A 22641-nucleotide genomic window follows, 5' to 3' on the forward strand; every position below is an offset into this window, starting at 1 on the left:
ACTCACGGTCACACCTAGGGAAAATTTAGAGTATCCAATCAACCTATGAAGCATGTTTTTGGACGGTGGGAGGGAACCTGAGTCCCCCGGAGAAAATCCATGCATGCACGGGGAGAACATGCGAGCTCCACACAGATTTATTTAAAACCTCAAAAGTCTCTGTAGTGTGCAGTACAAAAGCAACACTAAGGTTAGTCAGAGCAAATGGAAAGTAGGCCAAAATTTGAGTTCCAGAGAAAAGCAGCTGAAGAATTCTCCACGTTGATCTGGTTTCAATCCAGACTGCTGACCTTTTAAACTAATTTGTTCAACTATTTGAACAAATGCACAACAAAATAAAGTTCCAATACGTTGTGCGTGGTGTTTTTTTCTGCTGCTGGTGGACGATAAAGGCTGTTTTTCATAAAACAAAGTTGGGACAGAAATATTTAGTCTGTACAATTTTTATTTGCATTGGGACGAATGGTTTAACCCTTTTTAGTCTTGTAATTACTACTTTAAATTTTCTCTTATAGTTTATCTTGAAAACAGGTTTTTGTGGAAGTGGTTGCTATACTACTTTTTAGTAAAACCCCTGTTTTTTTCCTGCCATTTTTCATTATATGACACACTATTTTCACAATAAACACAAAACTGTCCAAAAAGAACCCAGAATTCTTTCATGATTTTGTGGAAAAAAACACAAAAATTGGGATAAAACTTGTGTTTTACAACAAAGATCAAATGTGTGAAAGAAATGTCTAAGAATGGTCCTAAGATTTATTCCAAGGAGTAACAATTTTGAGCCATAACTTGTGTGTCTTAAACCAAAGATCTAAGAACTAAAAACCATTTTGAAACCTTAGTTACATTTTGAATGAAAACTTGTTGATCGTTGTAAACAACCGATGTGATCGGCAAACTCACTGGAGACCTCAAGAGACTGATAAGCAATGTGAGCAGATTTGCAAGAAACAGAAGACGCCTAAACCGTTACAGCAGCTCTGATTCTAGTCAAGCAGGTTCTTCAACTGGTTTTGCAGAATAAGAGTCAAAACATGAAACCACCGAAGGAAATATTTAATGTATTAAGTCACAATGTGAAGACGCGTAGCAGTAAACTGGATCTGCACAAAATTGTACATATTAAAGCACCCACTTAGTGTAGCATTTTTAAAACTTTGGCTTATAAAAGATTTTGAAATGACACCTGAAGAAATCAAAACTTATGCTTAAAAAAAAAGTCTGTAGAAAGATCTAAAAAGAGCAACTTTTTATTTATTCCTTTATGGGCATACAGTAGTGTACAGTCCGTGCAAAAAAACAAAAAAAACAAACAATCAATCGCAACTGAATAGAAAAATATTTCTGTAAGGTGTGTAAAACTATGGAGACCAAAACAAACCTACATTGAAAGATCACAGCCAAAGCCTCAAGGTGTCATTCTGACAAAGTCACTGTGACTTTGTGTCACTTTATCTTATCTCTCCTGGTAGAAAGATGTCAAACAAGTCAAACAGTGCAGAGCCAACGCAAAGATGTTTGTACAAAAGTGCACATGCACCAAGGCGCATTTTATCACTCTCAGACTGAAACACAAATGTCTTGGCCTCCTAACAGTAAAGATTTAAATAAACCTTGATGATTTAACATTTAAAAAAAAAATACATCATAGAATGTTGGCTCTTTGTCATTTAGGAAAAAACAAACACCTTTTTAAATAGTTTTTTCAAACAAATATCAAACAGAATCTTCTCTCTTCAAATTGAGAAAAAAAGCATTTATGACCAAAGGCTTTAGAAAACCAAACCTAACTCAGCTTTATAGTAATTTCCCCTTTTTACAAAAAAAAACAAAAAACATGTCAGTTTTCAGACTCAGAGTGGCGGCACACCCCTCATCCTCCGAATGACGTTGGCTATCCGCTTGGCCAGTCCTGGGTTAGGCTCTTCAACCTGGAAGCTGCGGGTCAGGAGATTGTAGAGGGAGCCGTACCCCACGGCCACAACGGTGCAGGTCAGGCAGATGACGTTATAGGGCATGCTGAAGTCAGGAGTAGGGAGGTTGACTAACAGAGGCTCTGTGTAGACACGGGCAAAGTAGCTAGACTCCTCTTTACACGGGAAACTGATGAGAGAAAAATAAAAACATGACAAAGTTGGTTTGTCTAGAATTTTTCCCCCAAGAGAACAAGTGATAAAAAGACCAAACTAAACTTAGGACTTACAAGCTGCTGAAAAGCGGTTGTTCCATAGTGATGTTGGTTTCCATGGCAACAGTACTTGGTACTAAAGAACTGATAACTGAAGATCTAAATGCAGAAAAATCTAACTTTAGTTTTCAAAACCAACCTTGAATGATAACTCCTAACATTTAAATCATCTGTTCAATGAGTCGTCAGCAAAACCCAAACATACCCCACATAGAAGCCGTGGTTAGGATCGGGTGTGTATTCGGTCCATTTCAGCAGAGCCCTTTCAAACTGCACGGTAACCTCGGTAACAGAATGTGGAGGAAGCTGGAGCAGCATCTCTAACAGGTGGGGTCGCTCACGGTCCTTAGACGGCTGGTAGTGAATGTAACCTGACAGGAAAAGAAATGCAGGTGGCCCCTCATCATTAGCTACTACGTTCAGGGTAAAATAATGAAAATGATGTAGTGCTGGTTTAAAAATAACATTTAAAGTATAGTTTGTAAAATAAATAACCAAAAAAAAGATACTGACAGATGCTCAAGAATGTGCCAAAACTAATTGGACTAAAAATGCTTGATTTAACATCTCCCCCTTGTGGTGAAAAAGGAAAGTGCAAGACGTATTGATTTTTCATCCCCTTCACCTCTATCAGCATTCTGTGCGACCCTGAAGTTGCTGTTAAAAGCAGTAAAATGTTGCTTAACCTACTAAAGAATGATGACTGGATAATATCTGTATTTATTAGGGATCAACAGAACAAGTAGTAAACCAACAGAATTGGAAATGCCATAAAATAAACTTTATTGTAGGTATGCTGATCTTCTTCCTCTTTTGGCTTCTCCCATCAGGGGTCGCCACAGCGAACAAGTCGCATGGTATATTTGGCAATGTTTTACGCCGGATGCCCTTCCTGACGCAACCTTCTCAAACCGGGCTTGGAACCGGCACAAAGGTAGAGAAGGGAACAGGGAGCAGCCCGGAGTCGAACCCTGGTTTCACGGATGGAAGGCGCCGCAAACCAGCACGAGCTATGCTGATGCTGAAACTATTTTAGAACAAAATAACCAAAACTGGAATGTCAACAGATCAAAAACCCAATGTGATGCAAAACTGACCACACTTTGTAAAGAAATATATTGCTATGAACTCATTTACGTTGTTTTCAATAAGCTGTTTAATAACCCCACTTTCTATTGGATGTTGCTTTTCTTCTGCTTTTCTGCGAAATGCAGACTGTAGGAACCAAAATGTAGTTTTGTTGCACATTTCCTCATTTCCTTTGTAGTTTGGATGGTTTACCTCTACAGTTTGTTAGTGACACCTGGGTGAAAAGTTTGTTAAGTGCCCGCTCACCTGCATTCGAGATTGAGAAGAAGAGATTTGTTTCCTATTTTGAGGCAACTTTGTCGCTACAGTTTTCTTCACATTCACCTTTTTAAATTAAGTTCATTCACTCAAAGCAAAGCTGTAACTTTCTCCGAGTGTTTTTTTGTGCAGTAAACATGCAAAACATGGGAATGAAGCGCGTCTTACACAAACTGAACCCCATTGGCTCCTCAGGCTTCAACAGGAAAGTCGCTTTAACACAGATGAGTCTCAGTCACCAGTAGGTTCTGCCTGCGTTCTGCCTGGGCTGCATTTGAAGGCTGCTTACGTCACAGCGCCGCGACAAGTGCTGTCCAAATTCAACGACTCCTTCAAAGGCAGCAGACCTCTTTTTCCCGATTTCAAGGATTGGGATTGGTCTGGTGTATCCTTCTGTGCTGTCCATATCCCAAGATGCATTGCAGCCGAACCCGGAGATTTTCTGACAACAATGGTGGAATGTGAAGCGGGACCCAGAGTTGAGAATAATTACACCTTTTTATATGTTCACCTCCAAGATTAAAAGTTGGATCAAATAAGCCAGAAAATTTTGAGCTCCTCGCTTGGTTCACTACTCCTCTCTGTTCGGGACACAAGGTTGCTAGGCGACAGGACATGCGCTGATGTAACGGCTGTAATCATCTAAAGGTTAGACTCAGCAAGATTCACAGCTGTTAACATCCGACCTACCCGCTCGACGAAGGAACCGCCCAACGCCGCCCGTGAAGGCGGTGGCCATTGAAGGATGCAGCCCTCGAGTTTGGAAACAAATTTCAAAAGTACACACTGTTTGGTAATCGCGACTTTAATCCGTGTTTGAAAGCTGGTAGCTTCATAGTTACTTAACTTTGTCATCTTTTGATAAACGTCCCAAACAAAATTGTGGTTTGTCTGTAAATGTGAGACACAAACGTCCCAGCGTTAAAAAGCAAAGAAACTCACTGGGGTTGTTGTCCTTCCCTTTGCTGATGACTTTGAGTGTGTGGATGTAGAGGCGCAGATACCAAGGCACGGAGTCCAGCAGCAGCACCGGGAAGGACCTGAACGGGTGGTTGTTGTACATCAGGGTATGAATCTCTCCTGTCTGCAGACCGTATCCAGCCACGTAACGCTCAGCGTGAAGCAGTGGGCGGAGCATGTCACCTGCAGGGACAAGGCAAGATGAGCTCATATTTAGATACAAATATATCCTCTTTGTGTTTTATCATTTCTGAGCACAAAACAAGTAAAGAGCCAAAGCAGGGATGCTTTTTCTGCTTTCAAATCCTGGCTAAAGCTGAAGAAACATGGATTAAGCGTCTTCATTCACCCTCTAGACCAGGGGTCCCCAAATCCAGGCCTCGAGGGCCGGTGTCCTACATGTTTTCCAACCAACCTGCCATTGAAGCTCCTAGTTGGCCAAACACACCTGATCAAGGTAATCAGCAGCAAATAAGATAGGGTTTCAGGAAAACCAGCAGGACACCGGCCCTCGAGGCCTGGATTTGGGGACCCCTGCTCTAGACAATCACCTTCACTGGATTTCCAACGAATCATCAGGTTGAGGGAGCGCACAGTGCCAAAGGTGACTTGTTGGGTCAGATCGTAGACGGAAAAAGTGCGTCTGTCCCCGAGCACCACCGCCTGGCTCAGCAGAGGAGTGGCTGGACTCAGCTCGAACTGCTCCTCCTGCAAAATGCATCGTCTCCAGTCACATATCATCACAACAACTTTATCTTGAAACTGAAATATCACTGCGGTAAATCCTTTTCCAACTGCTGGTTTTCTGGATTGTGAAAGGGTGAAAGATTAGAATGAACGGTCAGACCTGAGGGTTGTCTGTGACGTCGATGTATATTTTACTGGAAGAAGCCAGCGGACATGCTTCCGTCAGCGTCCGAGAGAACATCTTGAACAGAGACCACTCTACATGCAGAAGCAGCTGGAGTTAGTAAAGACCACCAGGGTGCTAGCTGGAGTCTAAGGAAGGCCTCTGCTCACCACGCTTGCTCTGTCCAGAGGTGTGCAGGTCAAAGACTACGTTCAGCGCCTGCCGCAGCTCCCAAGAAGAAGACTTACACTGCCGGTCCTGACACACTGGTCTTATGTGCACAGACTGGGAATGAAAACTGCTGTGGAAGAGCTTCTCTGACTTCAACAGGACGGCAAGACCGGCCTGTGAAGACGAAACAAGAACTCAGTTATTTATTAAAAAATACAACTTTAAACTAAAAATAAAATAACTGCTGACTCTTTGAACACACGGCCTGCAGACAGACATAGAAATTCACCTTGGATCCACACGGCAGGAGTTTCTTCCAGGGGGTTAAATTCTCAGTGCAGACAATTTCCCGTGGAAGGGTGGCGTAGCGGAGAAAGCGGTGGTCTGTCTCTTTAAGGATTTAGACAGCAATCGTAAAATAGTGAACATAAATAGTAAACAAAATGAGGAAGACTTGATCAGCAATTTCAGACATGTCTTTACTTTACAAGCAGTGTTATGGTATGTGTGCAATTTCCGTAAAACCCTGTGAGCATCAGAATGACTACAAAACATTTCTTGGGTTTGTGTGTGGGGTGTCTTTTCTCCTGCAAAAACAAGTTAAAAAACATTTGTGTTATTGTGATGCTTTACAGGCAGGAATGGATGGATAAAGGCTTTCAGACCAAACAAGCAGAAAAAGTACATTTAAGCCTAATGCAGCAAAACATCTTGTAGAAACGTATTTTTAGACAATAATAACTTGTCCATAGAAAGTTCCACTCCAAACATCTTGTGATAAAATTTCAAAAGGTTACTGGTGGAATTTAAATTGCAATTATGCATTTTAAGACAAAATCCAAAAACCTGTGTTGTCTTTTAGGACAGTTTCAAAAATGTATCCGAAATTTGCCTCAGAGTTGTGGGAGGGACCGTTCCCCCGTTGCAGAGCAGGGAGCTCATGGCCCACCCAGCTTACTTTCTATGTAGCAAATGAACTCTCTTTCCAACTGAATGTTTTCATCTACTCCTGATAATTTGAATCAAGAAATACTCAGAAAGAAAATTTTAAGCTTAATTTTCTTAATATGTGTCATTAATCACCTGAAAAATGCCACAAGAATGTGTTAAAATCACCAAAAAACAGAGTTTTCATCAGAGTGGTTCTTTAAATGAAAAATATTAAAATAGATGTTGTCCAGTCAAACAATTTTAACGGTTTTTGAAGTCTGAAGTTGATCCCACTGAAAAGCTGTGGTGACATCTGAAAAATGTTTTAGCAGCATTTTTTTTCTCCCATTCTCCTCTTTCTCACTGACACAGCTGCTTATCTTATTCATGTTCTGCAAAAAGCTTCTGCCATGTTAGCATGGAGACGCCACTAATGCCTTGCATCACATCATCAGCTTTTACACATGACTACAGCGCAAGGCAAAATGCCAAAGGATGCTGAGGAGGCTGGACTGTACCATTGCCTATTCCCAGAGGTTTAAATGAAGCGCTGGGCTGCAGGGTGTTGGTGGAGTCGATAAAGTTCAGTGAAGCACAGAAGATGCCTGACAAAACGTTGGTCAGCTCCTTCCAGGTGGCATCGACACTAAAAATAACAACATCAAAAAACAGAAGTGAGAAAACTCAAGTTGTCCTGGCGTACCCAATCTTTTTTTTTTTTTTTTTTGAAACAACAAGAATGCCAATACTCATTTTTCCTTTGAGGATGAAACTTTGCAGATTGGACCTTAGCAACACCCACAATCCCCATTTAGCACAAACCGAAATTTTCCAGTTTTTAAGATTTACAATATTTCTTAAACAAGAATGTTTCTACACCAGTAATGTTGCATTTGGGCAGATTAATATGTGTTCACGGTTTAATTAAATTACATAAATCACTGAGATTTTCCCCTCTCCTTCAAAAAGGTGTGCAGAAACTCTCAGCACTAATGTGACAACGCCACTAGAGGGCAGCACTCACTCAGTCACAGAGTCCTGGAACCAAACCCAAAGCTCAGCTCCTGGAGGAGAGGGTATAAATGGCTGCCCCCACTGCATGGTCCTCCAGTAGCCCTGTGTGAAGGAAATGTGCAGCTCCCTCACCGAAAACTTGGAAATAACTTGACCAAGAGACTTTGGGAACAGCCTGTAGTGAGACACTGAACACCACAACAGCACAGTTTTAAAGGGGGGACATACAACATTATTCCATATTTCCATGCTAAGAAAAAATCATTAAAAAATGATTGTTTGACATTAACAATTGTTTATTGGGCAAGTGACTGTGAATTTCTGTAAATTGAAAAAAGTACAATAAAGTTTGTTGTTGGGAGAAAAAAAAGAGAAGGTTTTAGTCCTCCATTGTTGCTCTGTAGCTTCAAAGAAAAATACGAATGATTCCAATTTTGCTTTGGTAGTTTTTAATTATTTTGTTTCAGTTAGTTAAATGTTGTCATTAATGTTTCCCTTTTTAATATGTCAGATAAAATGATGGTAAAAGGTTGAATCTATTGTCAGTGAGTTTTTATTAGAAAAAGCTTAAAGCACATTTAGACTATATTTTAAAATGGGATTCCCCACCTATGGTGTCATGTTTATATTTGATAGTAAAAGGAGAAAAGGGATGAGGGTGTTCCATGATAGAAAATACATTTGACTTGACTTTCTTACATTTTTGATTCAAGTAAATTTGCTTTATAATTCAATTATTGTCAATATTTATAAGGCATGTGTTAAAAATGAACAGATCAATGGCTACAAAATCATAAAGTGTATATCTCTTGACGACGAGGTAAGACTCCTGCTGGGTTTTGGTCAGTAAAGAGACCCAACCAAAGGCTTTTTTAAAGTATTAACGGCGACAGACTCCTGCTTTAAACAAAAGTGTACACCAAACACGTTATTTCTGTTCCTGTCTTTCATGAGCTGGTCTTAAAGATCAAAAACATTTTTTTCCATGTACACTTTGTTCTCCATTAATGTTCACAAATGTTTAAGTGTCTAAATCTGCCTGTGACATAAGCCACAACATAAGTGTAGCATGTTGGAGGGAAAAAAATATTAGACTGCTTTAATGATCATATTTAAGAATTAAGTAACTATTAAAACTTTGGATTTTAGGGTTGACTAAAATAAACAAACAATTTCTAAATAATTTAGAATGAAACTAATTCAAGAATGTGAATTCTGACTTGTTTTTTTTTTTTACAAAAGTAGAATATTTTATCCTCAAATATTGGATAATTGCCCATTTTTTCATACGTATCAAAATGTTTATATTAAGACATTTTTGTTTAAAACATAGAAATATTGTTTACTTCACATTATAGAAAATGGCCATAAACCCCTCAAAACACTTTGGTTTAATCCTACATTCATTGCAGCTTAACAGCTAATAATTATGGTTATTAAATAACCATCTTACCTTTGTTTCCTTTCATGAAATCTGTTTCCCATACGGTGCGAAACTGAAAGCTAGCATAAATATCTCCCGAATGCAGCGGTCTGATCACCAACTCCTCCTGGAAATCCTCATTTACTTGTGTTTTAGTTAACACAGCAGTGTCAGATGCTTGTGTGGTCGCTTTCACTTTGGTTTCTTCCCATCTCTTCTCTTCCACCCTTGGCTTTTCCGCTGTGTGCTTCGTCTCAGCCCCAGTTTGGGGATCGCCCACCGCAGTGGCATGCTGTTCATGCCCTAGTGTCGTTTCCTGACTCATTGTAACTAAAAATACGGACAAAAATAAAAGAAGCAGACATGCTAAATTCCTACACCTGTGAGCTGCCATTTCTTTTCAGAGACGGTGCTTCACTTCCGCATTGGGCTTTCGTATCAGCCAATAGGGTGCTTCGAATTTGAATCACATGTTTCTGACGTCAAATGCTTTGTTTTCGGGAAAAAAAATTAAACCTATTTTTGTTGCAAATTCGTATGCAAATGATAATTTAACGGAATTTTAATTAACTTCTAAAATATTTTTTAATTAATTTCTTTGATTTTTTTAAATTAGTTATTGGCACACTGAAACAAAATAAAATGCTGAAAACAAAGTAAATGCATATGCTCCCAATACAAAGGTTATGATCATTTATTAAATTAACCACTTACACTGAGTGCAGGCTTTTAATTGATCAATGCTTACACGGTTTAATCATCATTGATAACTCATAGCAAATGCAGATTTGTTACTAACAGCCCTAAAATTAGGAATTACACAGTGCCAGGCAAAGAAAAACCGGAACAACGATGGTGCAAGAGAATTGGGGGTCACTGTGTGGATAATGAAGCCAAACAAAAGGAATCTGTTCAGTTCCAGTTAGGTGATGTGGGCAGCGTGCTTTTGTCTTGAATATGGTTATGGTGCCTGGTCAGGGATGGGCATCATCAACCCGCTGCTGGCATAATCGTGGGGTATTACACCCCTCCCACATCCACAAACCGTCGAGCAAAGAGGCCAGACAGCGCACACTCACACACAGTCGCGTACACGCGCGCGCGCGCGTAATTTCAGCTCAGCCATGGCTCCCATGTAGATGCTCAAAGCGGCTGTTGTCAGAGCGAATTAAATCTCCTCTCGCTCGCTGCTTCCCTCCTGACCTTGCCTGCCTCCGGTTGGGGTTTCAATATTTTATTTCGGATTCCTGCGCTTTCTTCATGGCTACATCAGATGGACTAGACGGCTGTCTGCAGCGAGGCAGATCTCAAAGTGACCCGAACATTCTCACTGAACCAGGCATCGATCTGGCGCACAGTACAGGTAGGATTTCTGCATTTCTTAATTTTTTATATTGTTGTTATTTAGTGAATATCGTATGCAGACATATGTTGCTGCTCCGCTGCCTCTTTGATGATGCAAAGACGCTGGCTTGCCCGGCTGGATGTCAGAACACCGAAAGCGACAATTAGCGCATGTGCTTTCTGCGTTGGCCGCCGAATATTGACTGGAACGCCGATTCGTGGTGGCTGCAAATTGAAAATTAACGTGCCCTATCCCCGTCTGCATTCCTCGCCAGATTATGAAGACGCCTGTAGCGCAGGGCTGATTTCATAGACGCACACAGCCTCAAATGCTGGTTTTCTATTGTGATTTTCACAACCAAAGTCTACTGTATTTTCTGCTTTCCTGCTCAGCCTCCTTGAACATTTATTTGGCGTCACTAAATCCGCGCGCGTGTTGGGTCCATGATGCCAAGATGCGGTGTTTGTTGTTGGATGCGAGCCGCATCATTTTTGAGATGTAGCGCTTGAGTGATGCACTTGAAGGATGTGGCAGGATCCCTGCGTTGAGACAGCGGTGGCATCCCCACCCCCTTTTCCTCTTCCCCATATGGGACTGATGGCTACTTGGGATCAATGCCTGACTATCCACGTGATGCATACTTTTAGGTGGAGATACCTTTGCTGCTGTCAGGCCTGGATTCAGCCAGCTCCTCTATGAGGTGCAGGTAGTATCAGAGGAGGCAAGTCTGGGTGTGTTGAGAGTTTGGGGTGTCAAAACCCTTAGAGTCCTAAAATGCATAGAAAACCATGCTATCATCATATCAGTTCTTCTATCCATATCTTTTTTCTCTCATCTTTTTGATGTGTCTTACAAGTTTTAATGTTGAATGCTCTTCCTGACACTACCCTCCTCATTTCCAGGGTACACCGGCACAGGCAGGACACTGGTTTTTGCCTTAGGCTGCATTTGTTTATCCATTTGTCTGCGTGTCCATTCTTATTCATCTTACTTTTTTGGGGCTTTTTGTTGTTGATTTTTGCGTTTTTCATTTTTATTTCTTTAGTGGATTCATGGCATTTAGGGGCATGGCATTTCCCCCCCTTCCCATGCCTAAATCTTTGGCTGCTTTAAGGAAACGATAGCTGGAACTGTTCTTCATGCATATGCCGAAGACTGATGAAATGGCGTCACTAATAGCAGAACCACTTGAAGGGTCGTGGCCTCTGATAAACCCCTCCAGACAATCGGTTTCCCGTGGCTTTTCCGATTTTTGAATTGTATAGTTTTACAGAAAATACAGGTTTTTGAATTTTACGTAAGTGAGTCTATTCATGGTCATATTGTGTGGGCTTGGAAAGACTCATTGCTTTCCTCCCACACATGCTGAGTTTTACGCACATGATAGAAACTGAGTAATTCAGAAAAGAAAAGAAAAAAAATCAACTTGTCACAAACGAGATTTGCAACTGCCCGCAAGCAGTGTTTGGCCCCATTCCATTTATATCAGTCCCAAAGTAGGAATTCAGCCCTTCCAAAGATGGTTTAATTCACACCTAGGTGAATGTGTTAATGTCACACTGAGTTTTGGAAACACCTGAACAAACAGGATAGCAGTTTGGTAGATTAGCCGTACAAGTGATGAGAGCTGATGCCATCGATGAGCACTAAAAATCAGCCCATCGTGCAGGAATACATATGCATATGCATGCATAAGGTGTAAGCAGACTATGCAAGCACAAAAGACAGAGTAAATATAAACCGTCACAGCAAGGACAGTGTCAGTGTCTGGTGACACAAAGTACACATCATCCCCCAACCCTTCTCTGTGTAGATCATCATTACACCAGTGTCTGGGGCACCAGTCTTTGCCAAAGTAATCCTTTGGCAAAGACTGCTCCCCCCCCCAGTACAGTGGCTCATGCAGCTGCAGAGCCTGACACCGTGTCATCCATTGACTCAAGAGCGAGAAAAGGAGTCAGCAGCTGAAGACGTCCTAAACAAAGTTTCTTTCAGATATGATAATCACGCACTCAGACAATCAAGTCTCCAGTCCCACTCTTCAATCAGGAGTTGAAAAAAAGACAACATCTGCCCACTTGATTGACATGTGTTTTTCCTTAATCTGGCAATGTAATTGCAGATGTGCATTAAACTCATCGTGCCTTATCTACACTGTAAGTGCAGTAATGGGGGCAGCAGTTCAAAAACGGATAGTTTGTTTACACAACCACCCCTTAGATTCCCCTGCTAATAAAATGGCACTTCCACTTTCAGCTCCTCTTACTCAGTAGAGAGTGCCGACTAAGGTAATTGTGTGGAGAGGACACCTTGAAGCTTTGCAGACAGAAAGCTTGTCCTGTCCCTGTGGTTTTGTTTCATGAGGCAGATACACTCACCAACAGGAAAATCTGCTTAGCCAGATAAGCACTGTTTATGAAAGAATCAGAACTGAGACACATGAGTATTAGTACAGAGTGCATTAAAACTCAAGGACCTCAGGTTAGTATAAGGGCTAAAGTATGGTCTACATACATTATGGTTTAATTATGGCCCGCAATAGCCACTGACTGCAAGGATCATATTGTTTTCACAGCTGGAAATATTTCTGCACCTTTGAGCAAAGATTTGACCCCCACCACATGCCCGAAAAGTCACCAAAATTTGAACAAATCTAAGACCAGGTAAAAATTATTTTTTAGCATAGGGAACGACCCCGCTCCCCAAGAGAATGGCATCACAGCGAGCGATACCAAAAAAAAAGAATGGGCTGAAAATCTTTTATAGAGACCCAAAAAAAGTCAAAATACAGTAACGAAACCAAAACACATGTCAGATTTATCCAAAAGACGTTTTGACATTTTTATGAGATGCTCAAACAACCTACTGCTTGGCGGCAATCGAGGCAAAGTTTGAGATTTTGGGTTTTTCAACAAAATGGGAAAACTAAATTTTAGTTTGTCTGATTTTCACAACATTTTACACACATGCTGCCAGCTTAAGTCTTCAACGACCACAGAAGTTTCACTGATCTTTGAGGTTGTCCTATTCGTCTGAAACAGACGTCAATCTGTTCGTTATCCCCAGGCAACCAAAATATAAAATGGTTGCAATGGAGATAAAACCAATAGAAAAGCTGCTATTTTGAAAAAAGGGGTTTTTATATCAACTTATCACATGTAGCTCTTAACAGGATGAGCACCTTAAGCAATGTGTTTTTTGAGTCAGTTGACAATGCTGATTGCAATGCCAGCACTTTTAGCCACATTAACATAACTAGGATAGTTAGCAGGATGCACGGTGGCACAGGGGCTGGAGCAAAGGCCCCCAGTTCAAGTCCCGCCTGGGGGATCTGAAACATAAACACCAATGGGGGACCTTTGTGTAGAGTTTGCATGTTCTCCCCGTGCATGTGTGGGTTTTTTCCGGGGGCTCCGCCTTCCTCCCAATGTCCAAAAACATGCTTCATAGGTCAATTAGTTACTTTAACCCTTGTGCTATCCTATGACCCCACCCTTACATTGACGTGTTCTCCCTACCATGACAAAGGTGGATAAAGGTGGAAAGATTTCATGTAATCCATGGACACCAGTGAAGATCACAAATCATTGAAGAAAAAAGGTTCAGCGCACTGTCTTGTGGGGTCTAGATGACCTACTCCCAATGTCAAAGTGCCTAGGATAGCACAAGGGTTACATTGTCCCTTCGTGTGAATGTGATTGTGTATGGGTGTGTGATTTGTGGCCCTGCGACCTGTCCAGGATGCCCACTTCCTTCGCCCACAATAGGCTCCGGCAGCCCTGTGACCCCGAAATGGACAAAACGGGTTTCAAAGATGAAAGAAAAAAAGGATGAATGAATGAGCATAGTTAGCATGATTAGAATCTTAAGCAATGTTTTTTATGAGACAGTTAATGATGCCAATAGCATTGCCAGCACTTTTAGCCACATGCAGCTTATACAGCCTTACAGAAAGAGAAGGGGGAGATAGATGTGCATACTTGCTGCTTAGCAAGTTAGGTTGGGTCAAAGGTGGGTGGTGAGAGCGGCAGTGGCTCCTAGACCCGGATGGCTGTGGTAGTGGAGGCTGGCAGTGGTGCTGCATAGAGGCGGGAAACGAGGGCGGGTGTTTCGTAGCCGCATGGGTGAGGGAGGGTAGCGCCGGCGGGCCAAACAATGCCGCTTGCGGCTTCAACTTTCATGAATTCCTAACTATTACAGCTTAATCATGATTGTTGCCATTTGTAGCCACAATCATTTTTAGGATGTAGTTTCTGCAGAGCGCCAGTAGTTCTTTAGAAATTTGCCTCCGTTGTGGATGGAACTGGTTGCACAGAATGACCCCACCCCCACTTTGCATCATCGATCTGTTCATGTGCTCTTTTGCTAGCTTACAGCCCGTCACACCCCCAACACAACATTATCGGTGCAACAAAAATGGCGGGCAACATTGGAGCTATCCACCTGTACAATTTTGAGCCAGATGCCAGCTTGGATGAGGAAAACAAAGACATACATGAATCTGTCTGCAAGTGGATGCATCACAATAGAGTCAAGCAGGGAACTTGTGGTTTGCCAATTGTAGCTTCTCAGAGGATTACAGGTAAAAGAGGAATAGCCAAGATCACCAAGGAGATGCACCAAACCAGTGTGTGGTGATATTGAACCACCACATGACTCACCCAGAGATAGAGCAATTTCTTCTGTTTAATTCCTTCTTTTCACACTTAAGCTTTGATGAATAAATATGGGAAATTATGATTCAACAAGCCTTATATAACATGCTCCCCATTTAACAAAGGTTTGTTTTAAATGTAGAGCTAATATTGTTCCCCAAGCAACATCGGTGCCACAGAAATTCCTTACATAACAACAATTGAGGCCTTGCACTTTTATATCATCATAATTGCATTTTAATCCAAGACATTTTTTTTTATTTATAAACAGCACATGTATTAATATTTTCCTTTCTGGTAAATCCTTGTGTTTTTTTTCCACCAGTCTTTGAAATGGTTTTTCAAACAGATGCTGAACGTAGTGTTTTTCTTCAGTTTGACAGTAAACCATCTCTGATGAACCTAGCTTGGTTTTTCAGCTGACTCCGCAGATTTAAACTGCATGTGTTTTAGTGTGCGCCATAACTTCCCCACATAAAACTGACAAGTGTTCAGTTTTTCAGTCAAGGAAATTCAAATGTGTTACAAATGCCAACATGAACAAAATAATCTTTAAATGTGTGATATAAAGTAAAATAAACTTACCAGGTCTTATGTGGTCTATTAATCCTAAAGTGAAACTTGCTTTGCTATCACTGCCATTCATTGCAATATTTTCCTACGTTTTTTTCAAACTACAACTTGATTTTGTCCTAAAAGTGGTTAGAAGTTAAATTTTTTTTGAATAATATATAGTTGGAGCATATACATTTAACTATTTTTAAGTTTTGATGTAGTGTAATATACACTATCAAGATATCAGCTCATATAGACTTATTGGAAACTAACAATACTGATCCATTAATTTGACATGCGTACATGTTGATGCAACAAAGTTTTGATTCTACTCTTTGAAGTAAAAGTGCTTAGATGAATTTTGTATTTGTGTACCTTGTAATGAAACCGTAACATGTTAGTAATGGTGGAGATGACAGAAACACATAAACACATTACACTTAGAATTAGAACAGTAACAGGTGCAGCCCTTTGTATAAATGAGGCTAGTTTCTTTTTTGTAGTACCCTCTCTGATCAGTTTTTTATCTATTGCTAAAAGTGTTCCCAGAGGTCTTTTAACTATAGTTATGCTGTTTATAGCCAAAATCAAATAAATCAGTGTCCTTTTCTAGGACATTGTTTCTACAGAGCAGCGTTAATTTATCACTTATTCTCCTCTGAGTTGTGGGCGGGACTGTTGGCACGGAGTAAGCCTTCCCTCATTTCCCATCATTCATTTCTTTACATGCTCTCCTGCTCACTTACAGCCCCTCACAACCCCAACCTAACACTACTGATGCAACACAAATGGCGAGCAATATTGGAGCTGTGTTGTCTATAAGTGGATGCATCAGAATGGAGCGGAGCAGGGAGCTTGTGGCCTGCCAGTTGTATCACCTATGTCAAGCTTTTTCAAGCTTTTTTGTCTGCTCCTAATTCAGAATGATTTCAACAGAGAAATATTCAGAAATGCAATTTTAAACTTAATTTTTTGTTATATATGTGTCCTTGATTATCAGAAAAATGTTAAAAACACCAAACACAACATTTTGATTTGAATGGGTCTTAAAACTAAAGTTGAAGCAAAGCCTAAAAAACTTCCAGAGAGATCACTAAGAAATGCATTACGTTCTACATATCTTAACACATGAACACAATAGTTGGACATTTAATTTGTCTTAGGTGAATTATAGATATTTCCATTCAACAATAGTTATATCATGAAACTACTGTAACTATAGTAACAAGGGGTTATCAAAACAAAAAGGACATGTATGTCACAGTAACAGAATAGAATCACCTTAAAAATGGTCAAGTGTCATCCAGAGCATCAATTCCAGCTTGACGAGGACGTCTTATGCTTCAGTTCAATTCGGGATTCAGACACCGGTATCATTTTTGTCGTTGTTTATTTTGGAAAAGAATAGAATGATGTGGAACAAATCCAAAGCCTTGTACATTAGAAGTAAAACACTTGAATATGTCAAAGAAAGACAGGCTTGAAGGTCACAACGCATTTAAGGTGAATCCAGGATTTCATCTGAAAGCTGAAGGTCTCCAACTTTTTGTGAGTAGTTTATATTTGATGTGAGCTGACATGAGAAGCTGTGGATCCAATCAAAAGCTGACAAACGAGACGAAAATAAGTTGGATTTTTAAGGATGACTGTGTAACCCTCCTCACTGTTAAGCTACGGACACACTGGGCATGTGACCCGCGTTCAAGAACACTTAACGGGGTTTCTTGAATGCACATTTAGCACATGGTGTTCAGACTAGACAAGCAGGGAGGAGCTTCTTCTTTTTCTACTGTTTACCTGCCATCTATGTGGGAAGAGGTGTGAAATGTTGAAGCGGTGCAAATTTTGCCAATCTTGCTCCAGGATTTGTCTTTCACATCTCTGTTCCGATTTATGAAGGAGTATAATTTTGGCCGTGCACAAACCACAATTAGTCATTTCTCCTCTATGATCAATTTTCAAACCGTTGGCATTTCAGAGTCCCTGATTGATCAAAATTGGACCTCATTAAACGTACAAAGTGCAGCGTGTTTTTCGTAGGACGCGAAAACGGTTGCAGAAACTTGCATAGCAATGGGTAACGCGAAACTTTCGAACGCAGGAGTCTGAAACGCACATCAACGCGCGTGTGCAAAGACTTTTCATTCGAAGTGGTCATTTGAACACATGTTGCAGAGGGCGGCGTGTACGTAGCTTCAGAGTTTCTCCAGACACATCTGAGATTTCTGTCCAGAAAAAAGCTATTCTGGAATTGCTAAGATACTGAGCAGCACCCGGAAACAAATAAACATCCAAAAGAGACAAAAGAACACCATTTTATACTGAATTTGTTCACTTAGAGTAGTTTTTTGTGGATATTGTAAAGGTTCAGCTGATGGATTTGGCCCTTCAGGAAAAGCACCTGCAACACCAGATGCTGGTAATTAAGTCTTTACTTCCTGATTGCATTTGCAACTATGTCCTGCCTTCTTCCTCACATTCAACTTTAAGAGCAACGAGTCAGTCAATAAAAGCACTGAGTCAGTCAAGGCCACCTGTTACTTGTAGCCACTAATAAATTATTCATTCCCTTCTCCATGATGCACAGAGGTTCCCACAGAGGCCAAGGAAAAGTGCTCAGCATGTAGTGACTGTAAGGGACTTCTTGATTACCTAACAGCTTAACACGCTGACCACATCTCTGGATTAATTTCGGAGAGAACTCCTTATTCATGATCACAACAGACAGATTTTGATTTAAATTAACTTAAAAGGGTTCTTCCATAAACATAGGGGGGACTCAGTCATATATATATTTTTTGTAAATAACAACGTTGCTGCAAAGTGCTAAAGACATGTCAACGCCATCATCAAGCATCACAAAATAAACACTTTTTTGGTGGAATAAAGAAGTCCCCACTTTTCCCCGGTATATAAAAACTTTTTAAGTGAACTCCAGGGAATTAGATAAATACCCTTGTTTTGCACTAACTATGTAGCCAGTCCCCAGCCCAGATAAAATACAGGGTTGTGTCAGGAAGGGCATCTGGCATAAAAATCTCAGCCAAACCACCTGTGAGAATCAGTGAAAACTGATTTACCCCCGAAGGGATATGGCGAAAGGTGAACAACGACAATCAGATACAATGCAGTTTACGGATAATCATACACAGAAGCACCTTTTTGAAAAATAATGTCTATCTACACTTCCCAAAAATGAGACAGCTTCAATTAGATCATATATTTCTGTTACCAATTGTTACTTTTATTTTACCAAAATTCACATTTTCTGCCAAAGGGTTAAAAACAAATTAATCAAGTTAAAATTAAACCAATTTAAAGAAGTTACATGAATATAAGTGAAGTTACAGTCATTTTTCCTTAAAGATTTTTTTTGTCCAGAGGCCCAAGGGAAGACTCGGGACACGCTGGAGAGACCACGTCTCTCGGCTGGCCTGGGAACGTCTCGGGGTCCCCCCCAGAGGAGCTGGAGGAAGTGGCTGGGGAGAGGGAAGTCTGGGTATCTTTGCTCAGACTGCTGTCCTGCGACCTGTTCCCAGATAAGCAGAAGAAGATGGATCGATAGATTTTTTTGTCCATAATGAGCGCTTTTTTGGCATGGACATCAGCGCTGTTTCTTTGCATAAAAAGAGCTGGTTGTTTTGTGCAGGATGTGCATGAAATACAACTGAACAGTTTGGATGTAAAGAGTTTGTGACCCCCAGGCAGTTCTTTATGCAACTTTTAGGGAACAGAGACCTGAACATCTTCTATTAGCTGTTGGACTTTAAGGTAAAGGCAGCGTGAAATGAGGTCATTGAGCCTTTACAGGCTAAGGTTAATTGGAGGTGGAGAAATGAAAGGTGGAGTGTAAATTCTTCTGGCCTCTAAACTGTACAATGGTATACGTTTGCTAGAGGGAACCAGAGGAATGAATGAGTGACGCAGACACGAGATGAAGCGGGGAAAGAGATGAGGGGTGGTGGAATTATTTTTTGAAAGAAAACCATTATTCTATTCTACTTGCCAAGTAGCTCCAGTGAGTGGATGAATAATCTACAGAAGCCCAAATATAAATTCTTCAAATTTAACTAGTCATGTAGTTGACATTGTTTAGAAAACTTTCTTTATTAACCAAAAAATAGATAGAATAAAACTTTACAGAACCAGCAAATGGGAAATTGCCTTAAATATCTCTATTCAAAACATCAGATAGATCATAAATAACACTGAAATTACTCTTAAAAATTTATTACAACCAGAGTTTGTGCTCAGTGTCAATATAACATGTTAGTGAAATTAGTTAAGTGTTGAAAACAGTCTGTAATTCGATCACAAGCTAAATCAAAGAATAGATTTACTGTTGTTTTTACATAAATTATTTTCTCATCTGCTGTGCCAATATTTTTAAAAATGTTTTTGACTTTTGTTTAGTATTAGTTTAACTTGATCTTAGAGCAACGTATAGCAATTTTCTTGATATATGTCTTCCATCATGAATAAAGCCACATGAACATGATTTTCCTCAGAGTAGGTCTTCAAAAATAAAAAAACTTTAAAAAGTAAAAATTACATTAATAGTTACACCTAAAATGTAAATTCATTGGTAATATAAATTTTCTGTTAAATTGTGAATATTTAAAATGTGTTTTTATTTAGCAGTCATATTTTTTAACTACATATCTGTATTCCATATGTTTGTATTACTTAACAAAATGTGTTTTATTTTGCCTTGATAGAAATCTTTACCAATTAGTTTTACCCTATGACTGGATGCAGCTCTCCCACCATTGCTAAGTCAGAACATGTTTAGCCCTTCTCCATCTATTTAGACATTCCTTTAGCACACACACTACTGCTTGAAAATCAATAAATAGCATGCATCGCACCAGTTTAAAGGCACATCCTTTCTCTCCTTACTAAATTTGCCGGAGAGTAAATTTAAGATCAATGATCAAAGAGGAGGGAAGTCCTTTATCTTGTCAGTAGAATTCTCAGACCATTAAAACACAGAAGATGCAAGAAAATAGACACTGAAAAAGAGCAGATAGGGAAAAGCATAAAGACAAATTGATCTGACACATCTGAGTTGGATGTGTTGGGGTGGCAGACTCTGAACCACCACAGAGACACTTGAAAGTGATTTTAGACCTTTTGGATTATGTTTAACAGCCACTTAAAGTGCAGTGTTAGTGAACATTTGTGCTGCAGCCTCTTAGGAGATGCTAAATGAATTTCATAAAGTTGCTACATTAGATAAGTGCACTAGAAGGAATACAGTCATAAACTGAAAATGAATTGAAGCTTTTCATTGTGTTGCTGCCCTGACCGAGTATGAGTTAGAACAAGAAAAGGTGGAGAGACTTTGGCTGCATTGGGTGTCTTTGTTACCTTAAGTCGTTTGCAGGTTTAATAAACAGAATATATGATGAAATCAGTGCACTGGAAAGCTTTTTAACACTTTCCCTTAATTTGAATGGAAGCTGCCATGAGTTCTTCAAAAGAATGTTTGTGAGCTTTTAGAGGATTCAAATATTTCTCAGTCTTTTTATAAAAATGACAACTCTGATTTAAAGTTTAACTAAGAACATGGTGTTTCTGTTCTCTTTTACGTTTCTAAAAGTGACTTAAACTTTTACTTTTTTATCAGTAAAGTGTGACTTATCTACTTTAAAAATGTTTTTTTATAGGAAATTCAGTTATTTGATGTCACTATGCAATGATCTAAAAGATGTAATTGTTCCCCCCCATTTATTTTCTTCACAGTGTTCTTTTCTAGGATATAGTTTCTGCAGTGGTCCATTAGAAGTTAACCTCTAAGTTGTTTACATGGAGGAACCATGCCCCCTTTCCCATCACTCATAACACACAGGCCTTCATTTCTTTGCCACTCAAAAAGCTCATTGTGTATATTTTGATGCATTGGTTGAAGCCACCATATTGAGGAGGAACACTTTTGCATTCTATTACATTTTCAGATACAGTACATTGCTGTTGAAATTATTGTTTGTTTGAACACTAACAGTTTGCCATTGTAAAAGTTCCTTCTGTCGTCGTCGTTGTGATGACACAGTTAAACAACACTCTCTTCCTGGCTAATGGTCCCAAAATTTTAATCTTGAGTCTCAAAGTGCAGAGCAGCTAATTAAGAATTTATACTGCAAAGATTATTATGACAATTGACTATTTTTGTGAGTAATACTCTAATAAAAATATGTTTAAGATGATTCAATGTACTCATACCTCTGGGGCTTTCTAATTTTGCAATATTGTTTTTTTTTCTATCTTTGCACGTTTTGTTTCTGTCCAGATAAGGTAACGATGGTTCAAAAAGGTTTAAACCTGGGTGGTTTTGTGCTGCCGTGTGTTTCAGCACCATGGACAGCACCAGTGTCCTCTCCGCTGCAGGCTACTGAATGGAGACAGTTGGGCGAGCTGTGAACTGTGTACTGATAAGTCTGGCTTGTCACACACCTGCTAGTTATGTCTCCACCCAGCCCTTGATCAGCTGGTAAAAGGGCAGAACTATCTTTTTGCTTATTCATTATGACAGCAAAACATTTTTTAAAAAGCATAGCACAGATTTGTTTTATTACAACCACCCATCACTGCACACCAAAAGTTCAAATCTAATCCCTTTCAGAAAACATCACTTAAAAATGTGTCACAGTGGGTAAAAAGTGGTTCATTATTGATAACTAAACTAATTTAAGCAATTTCCTAAGCATGTCTCAGTTATTATACTGCCCACACCTGCTCAGCAGCAACCCTGTAGCACCGCTCTACTGCTGGGAAACTCAAAAGTTTGTGGGAAAATCTGTTCTTAAGATTTTTCCAACATTTTCCTGTAGCAAAATATTTAAAAAAAAAATAAATTATACCATGCATGTTACATGTCTTGTTCAATTTGTTTGGGACAGAGTAGATTCCTGCTTCTGTAGTGTCTGAGCAAAAAAAAGAACAAAAAAAAGAACAGCTGGCTGCTATTCCTTATGGCACAGCAGCCATTCCTTCATTACCTACCCGCGGTCCAGATGAGTGCAGTTATCCTAACACTAACATGGGAGAAAAATGTCATGCTATTTTTAACCCAACTTTGCGAATCCCTTGAGGAACGGCAGTAGTGTGCAGACTGCTTTCAACTGTGGTGTCCGGATAGAGTGTGAGGATGTTTTAAAATAAGGGTGATCAGTGATGAGATCCAAATGTACCCCCACACTA

General features: G+C 39.9%; 2 protein-coding genes across 3 annotated transcripts in view; one reads left to right on the plus strand and one right to left on the minus strand.

The window, feature by feature from the left end:
• Positions 1-1038: 1038 nt before the first annotated feature.
• pigt (phosphatidylinositol glycan anchor biosynthesis class T) lies at positions 1039-9315 on the minus strand. The gene is made up of 11 exons (XM_004070373.4): positions 8917-9315; positions 7474-7651; positions 6968-7095; positions 5809-5909; positions 5519-5693; positions 5346-5443; positions 5050-5206; positions 4481-4681; positions 2397-2562; positions 2207-2290; positions 1039-2106 (listed from the first exon to the last, which is right to left on the minus strand). Exons 1-11 carry the CDS (start codon positions 9278-9280, stop codon positions 1857-1859), a joined length of 1902 nt encoding a protein of 633 aa, XP_004070421.1. The 5' UTR covers positions 9281-9315; the 3' UTR covers positions 1039-1856.
• Positions 9316-9945: 630 nt separating this feature from the next.
• LOC101158444 (phosphatase and actin regulator 3) overlaps positions 9946-22641 on the plus strand; it is a 41868-nt gene continuing 29172 nt past the window's right edge. Inside the window, exon 1 of one of the 2 annotated variants that reach the window (XM_023956515.1) lies at positions 9946-10249. In XM_023956515.1, the coding sequence (XP_023812283.1) occupies positions 10147-10249 (103 nt within the window). In that variant the 5' untranslated portion in view covers positions 9946-10146. The remainder of the gene's footprint in view (positions 10250-22641) is intronic. The other variant, XM_023956514.1, reaches the window with a different exon arrangement.

This window comes from Oryzias latipes, chromosome 7 (assembly GCF_002234675.1).
Source record: "Oryzias latipes chromosome 7, ASM223467v1".
NCBI classification, from domain to species: domain Eukaryota; kingdom Metazoa; phylum Chordata; class Actinopteri; order Beloniformes; family Adrianichthyidae; genus Oryzias; species Oryzias latipes.